At 42.1% G+C, this 13,744-nt stretch overlaps 1 protein-coding gene across 1 annotated transcript in view; it reads right to left on the reverse strand.

Annotated features, from left to right (window-relative positions):
- TMEM117 (transmembrane protein 117) overlaps positions 1–13,744 on the reverse strand; it is a 227,358-nt gene that overhangs the window by 45,409 nt on the left and 168,205 nt on the right. The window contains exon 5 of the mRNA XM_050903838.1: positions 213–372. Within this exon, the coding sequence (XP_050759795.1) occupies positions 213–372 (160 nt within the window). The remainder of the gene's footprint in view (positions 1–212; positions 373–13,744) is intronic.

Below are 13,744 nucleotides of genomic sequence, written 5' to 3' on the forward strand. Positions count from 1 at the left end.
GAAGAGAAATCAGCAAGGTTTTCACAATAAAAGGCCAGCGGGCTTTTTGCAAAGTCACTGAGAATGGTATTATAAAATGCCCCTACTAAGAGCGATTGCAAACTAAACATTTATTTACCTTTATGTAGACTTAGCTGAACACCATTTGCTCTAGAGGAAATAGAGTGACTAGGCAGCCTTAGCAGCTTGAATGAAACATTAGGAGAGTGTACCTGCATGACAATAAGAAGGTCAAACACCAAGATGAAAGAAGCCAAGAAGGCTCTTGAGACCTCATCACTTGGCAGAAATCCACGATTCAGCTTGTCCCAGCTGATCCAGTCAGTAGTGATGACAAGCACAACTACGGAGGTCAGAGTAAACAGAACCGTCCTGCAAGGGAAAAAAAAATAGTTCAGAGAGAATACGATAGTAATGAAGATGCATCATTCTATTTTATCTGTCTTCTAATGGTCAACTAGTGCTTTATCAGTACTTTTCTGCTGATGAAAAGAGATTGAAGAAAATTAAGTGTACAAACAAATCACTTAATTCAAAATAGGAAAGCAGTCAGCTGTATCCTTAGTAAAAAGAAATTTAGCAGCTAGTACTAAGCATATTGCAAAATTAGGCTGGAGTGTATCACTCTTGTTCTTTATTCCATATTTTTCACTGAAGACGCAAACCAGTTAAGTAAAATAAGAAAGAAGTAAACTATAATAATGTACCAAGAACTGTATGATCTAGGCCAAATTCAAATGAACAATTTGAGAGAACATTTTCTAAGGCACCAAAGACATTAGAACCTTTGAAAAGTCTTTTCTCAGCTGTAGGAGCTATAGGACACTAACTGTGAAGTCTAATTTTTATATAGACTTAAATTTCTTAAAAGAAATTTTTATATAGACTTAAATTTCTTAAAAGAAGTTTTCATTGCACTAAATTAATTTCAGTAAATTCTGGGGGTTGTAGAAAGATTTTGCTTTGTGTCTCCTAAGATGTCCTTTGTACAAGTTTTCAACACATCTTACGGCATTTCTGAGAAGTCAGTGAAGAGTGAATTACAAAAGTAATAAAGCCTCCATATGAATGCTATGAGAATTCCAGAAGACACATTTGGCTAATTCATACATTTGCAATATGGTATTTAAGAAAATGTCTTTCTAAGCTATCCCCCCAAAATAGCTCTGCATCATTTCCAGCAGCACGTTGGTGATATCCTTCAGAGTTGTCAGCGATGACTGATTGAATTCCTGGTTCTGTGGAAGCAGGCAAATTTAGCCGGTAATTTGAGGGGGAGCAAGGCTTCTCCCAGTAGCCATAGCTGTCAGTAAATCTGTGCTATAATAGGTGCATATCAGCATCTGAATGCACGCACGCAGCTAAATAATTGTGGCAGGGTGGAGTTTTTTTCTACAGCAATAAAGTCTCATTTTCTTCAGCTACCGAGGGCTGTAAAACAATGTGAAGAATATTTCCCATGACGCTTCCAAACAGGACAAATACTCAGCAGAGTAAAAGAAAAATCTGTACACCAGTAGTCACAGGCTACCAGTCTGTACGCATTTCTTTTTATACATCAGCCCTGGCTATGTCTGTGTAGGAAGGGAAAACAAATATGCACAGAAGCAGTAGTGTACACATTTGGACTCCTAAACATCGTTCTGTGGCATGATGGGCTGCACTTCTTCACAATACAATGAGACACAAAATCACTTGATTACTACCACCTTTACCTTCGAACATTTATTTTTATTCTTAATAAATAAATTCAGTTACACTCAACATTGTGGCTGGCACCATAACAGTATCCCTTGAGTGTATTACCAGCATCTAGGCAAGAAAAAAAATGAATGAGACATGTTAGACTTAATTAGATCTAAGCAATATTCAAGCCTGCTTATCCCCAAAATATTTGCTTAGCTACCATCTCACCTGTCAGTACCTGAATCTGACTGACTTTTCTACAAGCTCCACTTTGGCACATACCTAGAATGGTTTACTTCGGAAAGGCAATTCATTACGGTGCATTGAGACCCACAAAGGTGGGTTTTCCCACCTATTTCACCTTCATATCTGAAATTCACATGGAGGTAAATGTTGTCACTTTAGCTGAGAAGTTCTCCCGAAAGAACACAGTCCTCAGCGCTTGTCTACCAGCCAGTGCAGACTGCCCTGGCTGCTGGGCGCACTGATTTTCCTCGTCCTCTTTCTGAGGAACCCACATCTCCTGGTGCACAGGCAGTTTAGAACCGTAATTCAAGTCTGCGTAGTTTGCTATGGAAACCATGTACCCAGAAGTTATGCTCAACGCTATTCTGCTTCAGTCCTCTTGAATTATGCATTTGCATTTTGGAGCAAGAGTTCAAAGCATGGAAGGTCAGACTTTGGCATGTATGCAAGCAAAGGCAAACAAATTTTTATGCATGCTTCATGGACATGCATGCAAAGACCAATGTGTTTGCTCAAGCCCTGATTTCCTTGAGGAAATGCATATGCACTTCTGCAAAACGGCTTCGTTATTCATTCTGAAATGTCAAATAGGCAGGGAAGGGAGCAGAAAACGAGCTGCTAATAGAATAAGAAAATGTGAAACCAAGAAAAAAGGTTAGAAATAGACTTTTGAAAGGGTTGCATTAAACAGCATAATTAGCACTCAGTTGTATTTTTGACCTATGATACTGGAACACAGCACGATATTCAATACATGTTTTTGGAGTTATTATAAACTGAGTTTGTCTGGGTTAGAGTTCAGTTCACTTCTTGTGAAAGTACAGCATTGCCCCAGTGTCCCGGGGATTAAGAGAAGCAGCTGAGGATTTCATTTAACTTGACATAACTTGTATCAGATCAACCAATGTGAGCTACCCTGCAATATTTAGGCCAGTGTAGTTTGTCCTTTATTCTGCAATGCACATTACTGAGAAAGAGCTACACCATCAAACTATTCACAGCATTGCTGGCAGGACCTCTCTGTCTTCTGCTTACAGAAGGGCTATGAAGGGAAAGGCAAGAGAGAATTGACTCTTCTCTGTACCAGACATTAAGAAATGCAACTTATTTCTCTACTTCACAGAGGAAATACACTTTTATATTTCACTTCTAATTCTAGCTTGCTGTATTGAATGATTATGTGCCCTGGGCACCTATTCAGCTACAATAACACACATTTTACAACCTAGCCCATACTCTTCAAGATACAAGGTTGCTATGAAGAATAAAAGTAAAAAAAAAATGTCTGCAAAGAACCACTGTCCAGGCCAATTGCATACTGAGAAGTTAAAATTATTAGGTAGGTCCAGAAAAGTCAGTACTGTGCTTATCACTGCCAGTGATGATCTAAAATCCCCAGTTCTACACTAAACTGAGGGAACGCTTGAAGAGAGGAACTTTTTACCGCCAGGAACCTCTCAAGAAACAGGTAATTTTTTAGACTGTATCTCTATAATCTGTGATAGCCAGGACTGAGTTTGGTCTTGAATTTGTCAAACCAAGTCACTCATGCCAAACTGAATCCACACTGCTGGCCCTCATTTGCCAACAGAATATTAATTTTGTCCTCACAGTCTTAGCAAGGGCCAAACCAGATGTCTTTGGCTTCTGCACCTTCCCACAACAGCACTTTCTTGGACCATAAGCTTTGACCAAGCTGACCAACCATCTATAACCCAGCATATTATACAGTACGAGAGGTTATCCACAACATGGGCCAGAAGCTTGAGCACGTTTTTGTCATTGGCGGTGGCTGCAGACAATCCCTCATGGCAGACAGGGTCATAACCTCAACCTTGCAGTCTCTGTCATGCAGAAATGCCATTTCTGGAGGAGAAAGGCAGTGACACCTCATTTTCCTCTACACTACTACAATCAGTAGTAAGTACAGAACATCCACATGCAATGGGCCATCTTCCACAAACTATGCCAAGTACCTGGCATTAATTTACCTGCAATGTCTCCACACTGCCGTCCTAGTGTTCAAGAACGTAGCAATCATTCTCTGAAGTCTGGACAAGCCAACCCTAAACAAGTTGTTTGGAAAGCACTTAGAGGTGGGGAAATTCAGAGCTGGTGTGTTATGTCACCAGTCACACGCTCCCATTGCAGGTGTCATCCACAGCTTTGCTCTGTGTGATCTCTTGAACTTTGCAAAAGACTGAGGTGCTGGTCAAATATGAATCTTTGTCATAGTTATGTGAATAGAAAAAGGATGTCACTGCAGCGTAACGCAGACCCTGGTGGATAACAGGTTTGCATGAAATGTTTAGAAAACAGGGCATCTTTGATTTGGGGCAGTCCAGTATACAGGTACTGACCCGCACTGTAGGCAGTGCTGCATATTCCCTGCTGTCTCTGGGGAATATCAGTCCATACATTTTTTTTATATGCCCATAAATTTCACAGCACGCTCACGGAGCTTGCACTGGGCTGCTTTGCTATGAGATCACAGACTTCATTTGTTCACCTAGATACAAGCTTCCTAAACCCTGTGCACATTAAGCCGGCATGCAGTGCACTGCACAGCTTCTGCTAAAGAAGAAACTCTGCTAACAGGACCGTCACTGGAAACAGTGGGCTTCATTTCGCTGTGAGAGTCCATACATATCTACACTGCCCACACATGCAATGGCCATCATGCATATTATCTCAGCCCTATTTCTGCCTGTTGGGCTGAAAATACCACACTCTTCTCTTAAACACCTCTTGCTCTTCCAAAGCTCACAAAAAAATTCTCCCCAGACTTTCCGTCTCTCTTCCCCTTGTATACGTTGCCTGAGCTGTCACTTGGCACATGATGACCAGAGATTAGGCTGGACTTTCCTACTGATTCTTCAAATAAAAATCCTGTTGTAAAGGAAAGTAGCTCTTTTTCATCCCTCCCTTGCTAGTGCTCTTCCCTCACCCGCTGAGAAAACCTCTCCTCATGGGGCTTTCTGAGAAATTTCTCTGCTGGTGTCCCAGTGCCCAGATGCCCTGCATGCCACACTCTGGCACAGCTGCGGCCAAAGGGTGAACAAGAACTGAGAAAACTTAAATCAGAAACACAGGTACACTGAATAAACAAGACATACTTACAAAGTGTAATGAAAAAAATAACCTGGACACAAACACCAAGGACACAAAGCCAATGCAACATCACAGCAAGGAAAAGTAACAGAAGCAAAATAGGGCCAGTTGAGGCCAACACATTCCCTAGAAAATAAAATGAGAATAGTGCGTATTTGGGTGAGCAGAGCTGTGCCCTTCTTCAGCAGGCAATACTCTAAAGTTAAAGTGCCAGGGCTACCTGCCTTCATCCACTCCAAAATACTGAGGATAGGGTCGGATTTCCTAAAAAGCTCTTCCAGAAGTCTAAGATAAATCCTAAATGTTCAGTGAAAGAAAGCAAAAACCACAAAATGCAGTGGAGTGAGTAATCCATCCAGTGCTGTGAGGACCTAAATTTTTTTGTAGGATTCTTTGCTGGAATCTTTCCCCAGTAGATGTTTCCATTCCTACACTCTGGGCTACTTCATGGGTGACATCACTCAACAGTTGCAAAAGTAAAGATTAGTTTTCCCATTGCCTCCAAGCAAGCCTGGCCTGTTTCCATTCCCAAGTGGTAGGGACAACCTGAGATACTCAACTTCCTGGAGTATGAGGAGCAGGAGCTGCCATACTGCATGCTGGACATAACTGTGTTAACAAGTTAATTCCCAAAGGAGTTTTATAAGCTCAGTCTGGCACTGAAGACTCTCAAGACTCTGCAGACTCCCTTACAGTGCTGTTTTGCCAGTGTCCTCATCTTACTGCAGACATTGTCCTTGCCCTGGCTGACCGGTCCGTAACTCTTCTGCCTTTGTCTTGCACCTGCACAATCCCGAGCTTATGAACTGCAAGTTCTTTATGAATGGGATGAGCCCAAATTTGTCTGTGGAGAAAAGAAAAGCCACTTATTCCTGGGATCTGCAATGCAGTAGTTGTTCTCTGGATGTGTAACTGCATTCAGATACATCAATAATTCTCTAGATCTGTAAGCAGCAAGAAATAAAGACCTTCTCCCATCAGAAGCCAGCAATTTGGAAACTCCTTTTCGAAGAGTGTGGCAGGGAATGTCACAGTTGAGTCTGTGCAGCTTAGTGTGCAGACTGCCTGCCATACGGGGGTTTGCAGCCTGTCTGCCCAAAGGGAAATCCCACCACTGCCATCTGAAATGCCACTAGCGCCATCCCATGCCTGTGCAGTCCTTGCCTTGAGAGAGCACTGTGTGCCAGAGCAGCAGATGGACTTCTCTGAAACACAAAGTTGGGCTCTGGAGGAAGAGCTGTGAGAGACTAAGCCAGGAAGGGAGAGGAAGGGAATACCCATGCTTTGCAATCTACTACAACCAATGTCAAGTGTTGATGCAAACTTAAGGCTTTCCAACTTTATTTCAGGGGGAGGGAGGGCCACATCATTTACTTTTAATTCCAAAATAACAGCACTGCCACCAGCCCTCCTGGTAAAAGTTTTTCCTGGCTATATCTGTAAACCACCCATGCAAGTGCACGTATTCTAATCGCTCAGTAATATTATGGGCCATGATAAAGGCAGTTCAAACTGGAAGGCCGGCTTGCCTGTGCCACTTCATTAAGTCAGGATGCCAAGCATGAAGTTACTGACATTCTCAGAAGTCTTGGCTGAGAGAAGACACAATGTACTGCAGTGATCTTAGGTCCTGGCTGCTTGGAGACACCCTCTTCTGCTGTTTTGCGTGTCCTACCTCCCACATCAGGAATTCCCTAGGCAGAGTCCATGAGGTCCTGACTCATCCTCTTGCAGCCCCAATGCTGTACCACAAAACCATTCATAGCACATCCCCTCCAGACCTACGCCAGAAGTACCTTTGACTCCATCCAGCCACATCTTCAGGAAACACTCTGTGTTATTTGTCTGTACTGAGTTGAAAACTGAACAAAACAGAATTTGTCCCTGGAAAGATAAGGACAAGCTAAGAAACGTATACAAGTTCACAAAACATTTAATGTTGGAAACAAGAACTGTTTCCAATCTGAGTCTCCTGATTCTTCATGTCTAAATCAGCAGGGCAAAGTGTACCAAAAACAAATTTTGGTCTGCGACGGGACCTCATTTCTCAAACTGTCGCTTAGTGAAAGTGAAGTTTTTCACTGCTCAAATATCAAATACAATTCTTTGCACAACCATACATAAGGGGAAGATACTGCTACCTACAATTTACCAGCAACTTTGAGCTGCTCGTTGTTAGAGCTATTTAGAATTTTCTGGTCTTGCATGACCCTCTGCCAAATCTTTCATGAAGCTACAGCTTTGATGATCAGATAGCAAGAGTTCTGCTAAGATCAACTGAAGAGATGAAAGACAAACTTTGGCTGTTTTCCTCATCTTCTTTTGCAAGAGCGAAAAAGCAGTATCTTGCCCTTTGACTACACTTTTTCCAGAAAAAAAAATCTGTGCTTAGTCAAAAGTAGCTGTGGTGGTTTTGGCTGGGATAGAGTTAATTTTCTTCATAGTAGCTACTATGAGGCTACATTTTGGTTTTATGCTGGAAACAGTGTTGACAATACAGGGATGTTTCAGTTATTGCTGAGCAGTGCTTACACAGAGTCAAGGCATTTTCTGCTTCTCACACCACCCCACCAGCGAGTAGGCTGAGGTTGCACAAGAAGTTGGGAGGGGACACAGCCGGGACAGCTGACCCCAACTGACCAAAGGGATATTCCATACCATATGATGTCATGCTCAGCACATAAAGCTGGGGGAAGAAGAAGGAAGGAGTAGACATTTGGAGTGATGGCATTTGTCTTCCCAAGTAACTGTTATGCGTGATGGAGCCCTGCTTTCCTGGAGATGGCTGAACACCTGCCTGCCGATGGGAAGCGGTGAATGAATTCCTTGTTTTGCTTTACTCTGCGTGTGGCTTCTGCTTTACCTATTAAACTGTCTTTATCTCAGCCCACAAGTTTTCTCACTTTTACTCTTCCGATTCTCTCCCGCATCCCAGCAGGGTGGAGTGAGCGAGCGGCTGTGTGGTGCTCAGTTGCTGGCTGGGGTTAAACCACAACAGTAGGTCTTAGATTTGTATGACAGCATTTTGAGAACTTTTCATCACACTTTCACACAGAATTGCCACTTAGCCAGGTTATTTAAAAACTGTTAAACATCGCTAATAAGCATTCCAGGTATTGCTTAATACTATGTAAATTTGAGACAGAAGGATACATTAATAAAGAAACGAGTTCATAAATTCTGTATTCCTATTATTGTTCATTAAGGAAATGAGCATATATACTTAATAAAATATATAATATATATATATGAACTTAATAAATAAAGAAAATTAACTAGCATACAGTCTAGGTATATTTAAACTCTAAATAAAACCATCTAGCAGTTAATCAGCATTCATCAAAACTTTCAGCTTCAGATGGTTCTGTAGGAAACAGAAATGCAATTCTAATCAATGTTTTATAAATTACTATTTATATTTTCATAGAATGATAGAATCATAGAATGGTTTGCGTTGGAACGGACCTTAAAGATGATCTAGTTCCAACCCCCCTGCCACGGGCAGGGACACCTTCCACTAGACCAGCTTGCTCAAAGCCCCATCCAACCTGGCCTTGAACACTTCCAGGGAGGGGGCATCCACAACTTCTCTGGGCAACCGGTTCCAGTGCCTCACCACCCTCACAGTGAAGAATTTCCTCCTTACATTTAATCTAAATCTACCCCCTTTCAGTTTAAAGCCATTACCCCTTGTCCTATCACTACATGCCCTTGCAAAAAGTCTCTCTCCAGCTTTCTTGTAGGCCCCCTTTAGGTATGGGAAGGCTGCAATAAGGTCTCCCCGGAGCCTTCTCTTCTCCAGGCTGAACAGCCCCAACTCTCTCAGCCTGTCTTCATAGGAGAGGTGCTCCAGCCCTCTGATCATCTTCATGGCCCTCCTCTGGACTCGCTCCAACAGGTCCATGTCCTTCTTATGTTGGGGGCCCCAGAGCTGAACGCAGTACTCCAGGTGGGATCTCAGGAGAGCAGAGTAGAGGGGGAGAATCACCTCCCTTGACCTGCTGGTCACAATTCTCTTCATGCTGCCCGGGATACAGTTGGCTTTCTGGGCTGCAAACTCACATTGCCGGGTCATGTTGAGCTTCTTGTCAACCAGCACCCCCAAGTCCTTCTCCTCAGGGCTGCTCTCAATCCACTCATCGCGCACCCTGTATTTGTGCTTGGGATTGCCTCAACCCATGTGCAGGACCTTGCACTTGGCCTCATAGAACTTCATGAGGTTCGCACGGGCCCACCTCCCAAGCCTGTCAAGGTCCCTCTGGATGGCATCCCTTCCCTCCAGCGTGTCGACTGCACCACACAGCTTGGTGTCGTTGGCAAGGGTGATTGAGGGTGCACTCAGTCCCACTGTCCATGTCGCCGACAAAGATGTTAAACAGCGCCGGTCCCAATTCCGACCCCTGCGGAACGCCAGTCGTCACTGGTCTCCACTGGTCTTTGAACTGCTGCACGACCTGTCGCACCACGCCCTGGTCGCCCGCGCTCCCCAGGGCTGCCTTTTGCGCGAGTGGGGGGTGGCCGCTGTTACTCCTGGCCCCCCCGTGCCTCGTCAGCCACTCTCTCTCGTGCGAGCTGCCGGCTCCTGACGGGCCTCTGCGCTCCCCTGGGGTCTCCCGGGCTCAGGAAACCCCCCCTGTACGCCACAAACCCCCGTTCCGCTGCGGAACGCGCCTGCGCCAGAGCTGATCGCCTCGGCGATCAGTTGCAGTGGTTTATAATGTCAATTTTTCATGAATGTGCCAAAATAGTTTAAAACACCCTGTGAAAACAGATACAGAAAGGGAGGAACAAATTTTACTGCTCTTGATATTTAAAAATGCTTTCCAGTCCTCAGGAAAGAAAGATCATCCATCAAGTTAAATACTCTCCATAATTTTTAATCCCAGAATCAGCACTGGCCAAACATACCGTCCCACAGTGTACAATAACTATAAAGAACAACGCTACTGCAGATGTTCATATGCAAATGCCAACACTTTTTATTTCACTTGTTTTAATTAAGAAGGGTTCTGTTATTAAATCTGTCAAAAATAGCAACTCTAAAACCATTTAAAATAAAATATTTAGTCTGCCTGTTGCTTGGTGTCAGCACCACTTCTGCAATTAAGCAAGCGTAAGGGACAGATGCTCTGCTGGTGAAAAGCATCTGGGTTCTCTGGAGCAGCATGGATTCAAGCCTCCAGCTGGCCACTGCTCTTCTGCCCCGGCGGGACAGTGCTCTGAAAGGAGACAGAGCAGGGACTCGAGAGCTCTGCCTTTATCAGCAGCTACTGCAGTGCAACAGGGTAGTGCAGTGCCGTAGAGCAGCACAGTTGGTGCTGAGGACCCCATATTCACAGTGTTTGCATCTTGTGGGCTGAACTGAGCACCCATCCGTAACTGCAGCTCACTAGGTGAGATCCCAGAGAGCAGCTTCCACTTCAGTTGCACCCAGAAGAAATCCCACTGTGCACCCCAAGATCAATCCATGCCGCGAACCAAAGGACAGGTGGAGAGATGACTGGGAGATCCACTTCAGAAGTGAGCTACTGAAGTGAACTGCTAATACAGACATACCCTAGAAGAAGTCACATGCAACAAATATCTAGGAATATTTGGAAAATTAATTACACTGGATCTCTTTTGTTAAAATACGGTGCTTGTTCCCCTGATGGGGACAAATATGTGGTAGAGATATGGAATAATACTACTGCCAGATTGCAGAGCACCACAGGCCCCATGGCATGCTCCACAGGCATAAATAAGTGGGAGAAAGTATATTAATGCAGATTACCATCAAAAAGACTAAATTATCTGAAGTTAAATACCAATTAGAAGAAAATGGTTTTAAATTCAAACTTTGAATTGCATTATCGTGTTAAAAAACTTGCCATCACAATAGTGTATTTCTGACTTCTATCCTACAGTAGGAAGTAATGGGTAAGTAATTCAGTATTTGCCAGTAACTGCCAGTTCCGAAATATCTGTTCTGAAATACTCTGTTTCAAATAGGGAATAGCAAAGGGAACTCTATGTTGGGACTGGCTCACAAATCAATAGCAGATACTGCACGTTTCGAGAACCTTGCATTCCCAGTTAAGTCTTCTAGTCTATGCTTGTCGTCGTTCTGCCTGGTGAGCTGAAGAAACTGGACACCGCAGAGTATAAAGGATGCTCTGAGTTTGGCAAAACTGGAATTGTTTATTCTGCATTTTTATACATTCATTTTACTTAGAAAAATGAAAAACATTTTTGTGAATGTAAACAGCACTAGTTTGGTTTTTTGAAGTTATATCAGTTTGTCAAAGAAAGGATATTACCTCTCCCACAAACCTTGCTTTACTTCTATCTTTTGATTGCGACAGTTGGAATTTTATTAGAGTGTATAAATATGATTCCAGAGCTATTTAGGATTTTTGCACAAAGACTTGTATAATGTTTGAAATTGCATTTATGTTAATGCACAGAGAAAACATTTTACTATGTTTCATGTAATAAAATGAATAAGATTAGGTAATGTAATCACATGGTGAAATATTAGAATTCTAGAGAGCATAATTTTTTTATTATAGGTAGAAGCATCTTTGAGTTTCCTTTTGCCACACCATTAATTTACTAAAATGGAAGTGTTATCTATTTCAAACAGCAGCTCATTTAAATTAAACTCATCAGCCATAAGCTTTAAGTTTCAAATGCCATTTCCTATCTGTGACACAGAAAAGGAAAAACAGTTTAAGAAGGTTCGTGGTCTTGCTTGTAAAAAACATTTTCAATCAACACTTATCATATGCAAGGTAGTATAGGACTCACATGAGTTATATCCAAGGAACTCTACTCCATGTTCAACTTCCAAAGTTAGAAGCTAATTGGCTAACTCCAGTAGAAAGCATTTTTAAAAAACGCATTTTTGAAAAAATTCTATATAAAGTAAAGGGAAGCCATTTTTCTGCTTTACTTTCAGGTGGTTACATCACTTTACTCTATCAACAAAATGGGGTGTAGAAGACAGCTGGCTCAAGAAACAACAGAAATAAGATTTTCAAAAATGTTTTCAGAGCATTGAATGTGCCTTAGGATAGACCTGCCTGGCAATTTTTCAGTGAAAATGGTTTATATTTAGACAAGGGCAGTTCATCAATACATGGAAAGGGCTGATTTCTGTAACATGAGGGAAGCTGTGTCAGAACTGGGCGTGATCCCCGCACCTCGCTGTGGTCGAGGAGCCAGGAGTTAGGGCAGCATCTCTGCTGCACGAGGTGAGGCAAACAGACCAGGGGCCAATACCTGTTCTGTGTGACTCAGACCAGGTATTTGAATATCAGTCTTAAAGAGACCAGCTGAATGCCATAATAACCAGGCTTTTGGATGCTACACGGTACTATTTGTTCAGACTCTCTAGTTGGAGCTCCTCTACTTTGAATAAACAAGTCAACATTAGTAGAACTCTCTGGACACAGATTTCCCACACCCAACTGAGTGTCTTAGTGGCTACTTATTAAGTCTTTATGTTATTCTCAGTCCCTGGTAAGAGTGACGTGAAGGCTTGCTGTTCACCACAGCGGGAAGACACGGGATCATATGCAAAACATACATAACAGAGACTTTGGCTTTCCATGTTTCCAGCATCCCCAGTAACTGTCACAGAAACTAGTTATGTGAAGAAAACATTCTTGGCCTCCTTTTCTCAGTTATCATGAAGTACTCAGTAAAGTCTTAAATTCATTACAATGTAGAACGGGAAAAAGCTTTTGAAATGGAAAAACCGTATGTCTTTACATTTTGAAACTTACATTTCAAATGCACTTAGATGGTAATTGAAATGCTACTCTAAGAGCCTAAAATTAGGCTCTTCAGATCTATAGCAGGAGCTAGAGGTATGTCCCAGCACCCCCTTGATTTTCCTGAGTTGAAACATGTTATTAAATTCTAGTTTTAGAAACAAGCAAGAGCATAAGTGTGGATTTAACACCACATTTTCCAGACTATCTACGACCTGGGTTATTTGGATTTCTACATAGTTGATTTAAGACAAACTGATTGATTTTCAGAAGACTCAATTAACAACATAGAAAGGTGGTAAAAATCAATGAATTAATAAACCAATTCTTTCATTAATAAATAACTTTATTCATTATTTACCAATTATTGAATTTACTAGCATTGTTTGTATTCACAATTTATTTCATAATTAATGAAGCTTTAGCCCTGATCAAAGTTTTACTACATAGACAACTCTCTGAATGTTTTCTTCAGGATATTATAGACTCATATTTCTTTTCTGCATTTAAATTATTCAAATTTTTTCCCAAATCACATGTGAAGTCTGCTACATTTTGGCTAGAGCCAAGTGAACAACTAATCATTTATTTTTTTAACACAGAGTATTTTTACATATGGTTTCATTCAGTACAATTAAAACATTTTATAAGGAATTCAGATTCAGCCAGAAACTTAACCATGGATTCTTTTTTGTAGAAATGTACATGGAGCTAACAAGTCTAATCTCTCCTTACAGTCGAGATGTAGTGTGAGATTTGGTTGCCTAGACATACATGTTTAGTGTGATTGGGGTCACTGTGGAGTACCTTGGTTGGCCTCCAGACCCTGCGTATTGGGTCTGGCTGAGATGGAGCTGATTTTCCCCATAGCAGCCCTCATAGTGCTGTGCTTTGTATTGGTAGCTAGAAAGATGTTGATAACACACCAGTGTTTTGGCTACTGC

The sequence above is a fragment of the Gymnogyps californianus genome, chromosome 1 (genome assembly GCF_018139145.2).
Source record: "Gymnogyps californianus isolate 813 chromosome 1, ASM1813914v2, whole genome shotgun sequence".
Taxonomy (NCBI): domain Eukaryota; kingdom Metazoa; phylum Chordata; class Aves; order Accipitriformes; family Cathartidae; genus Gymnogyps; species Gymnogyps californianus.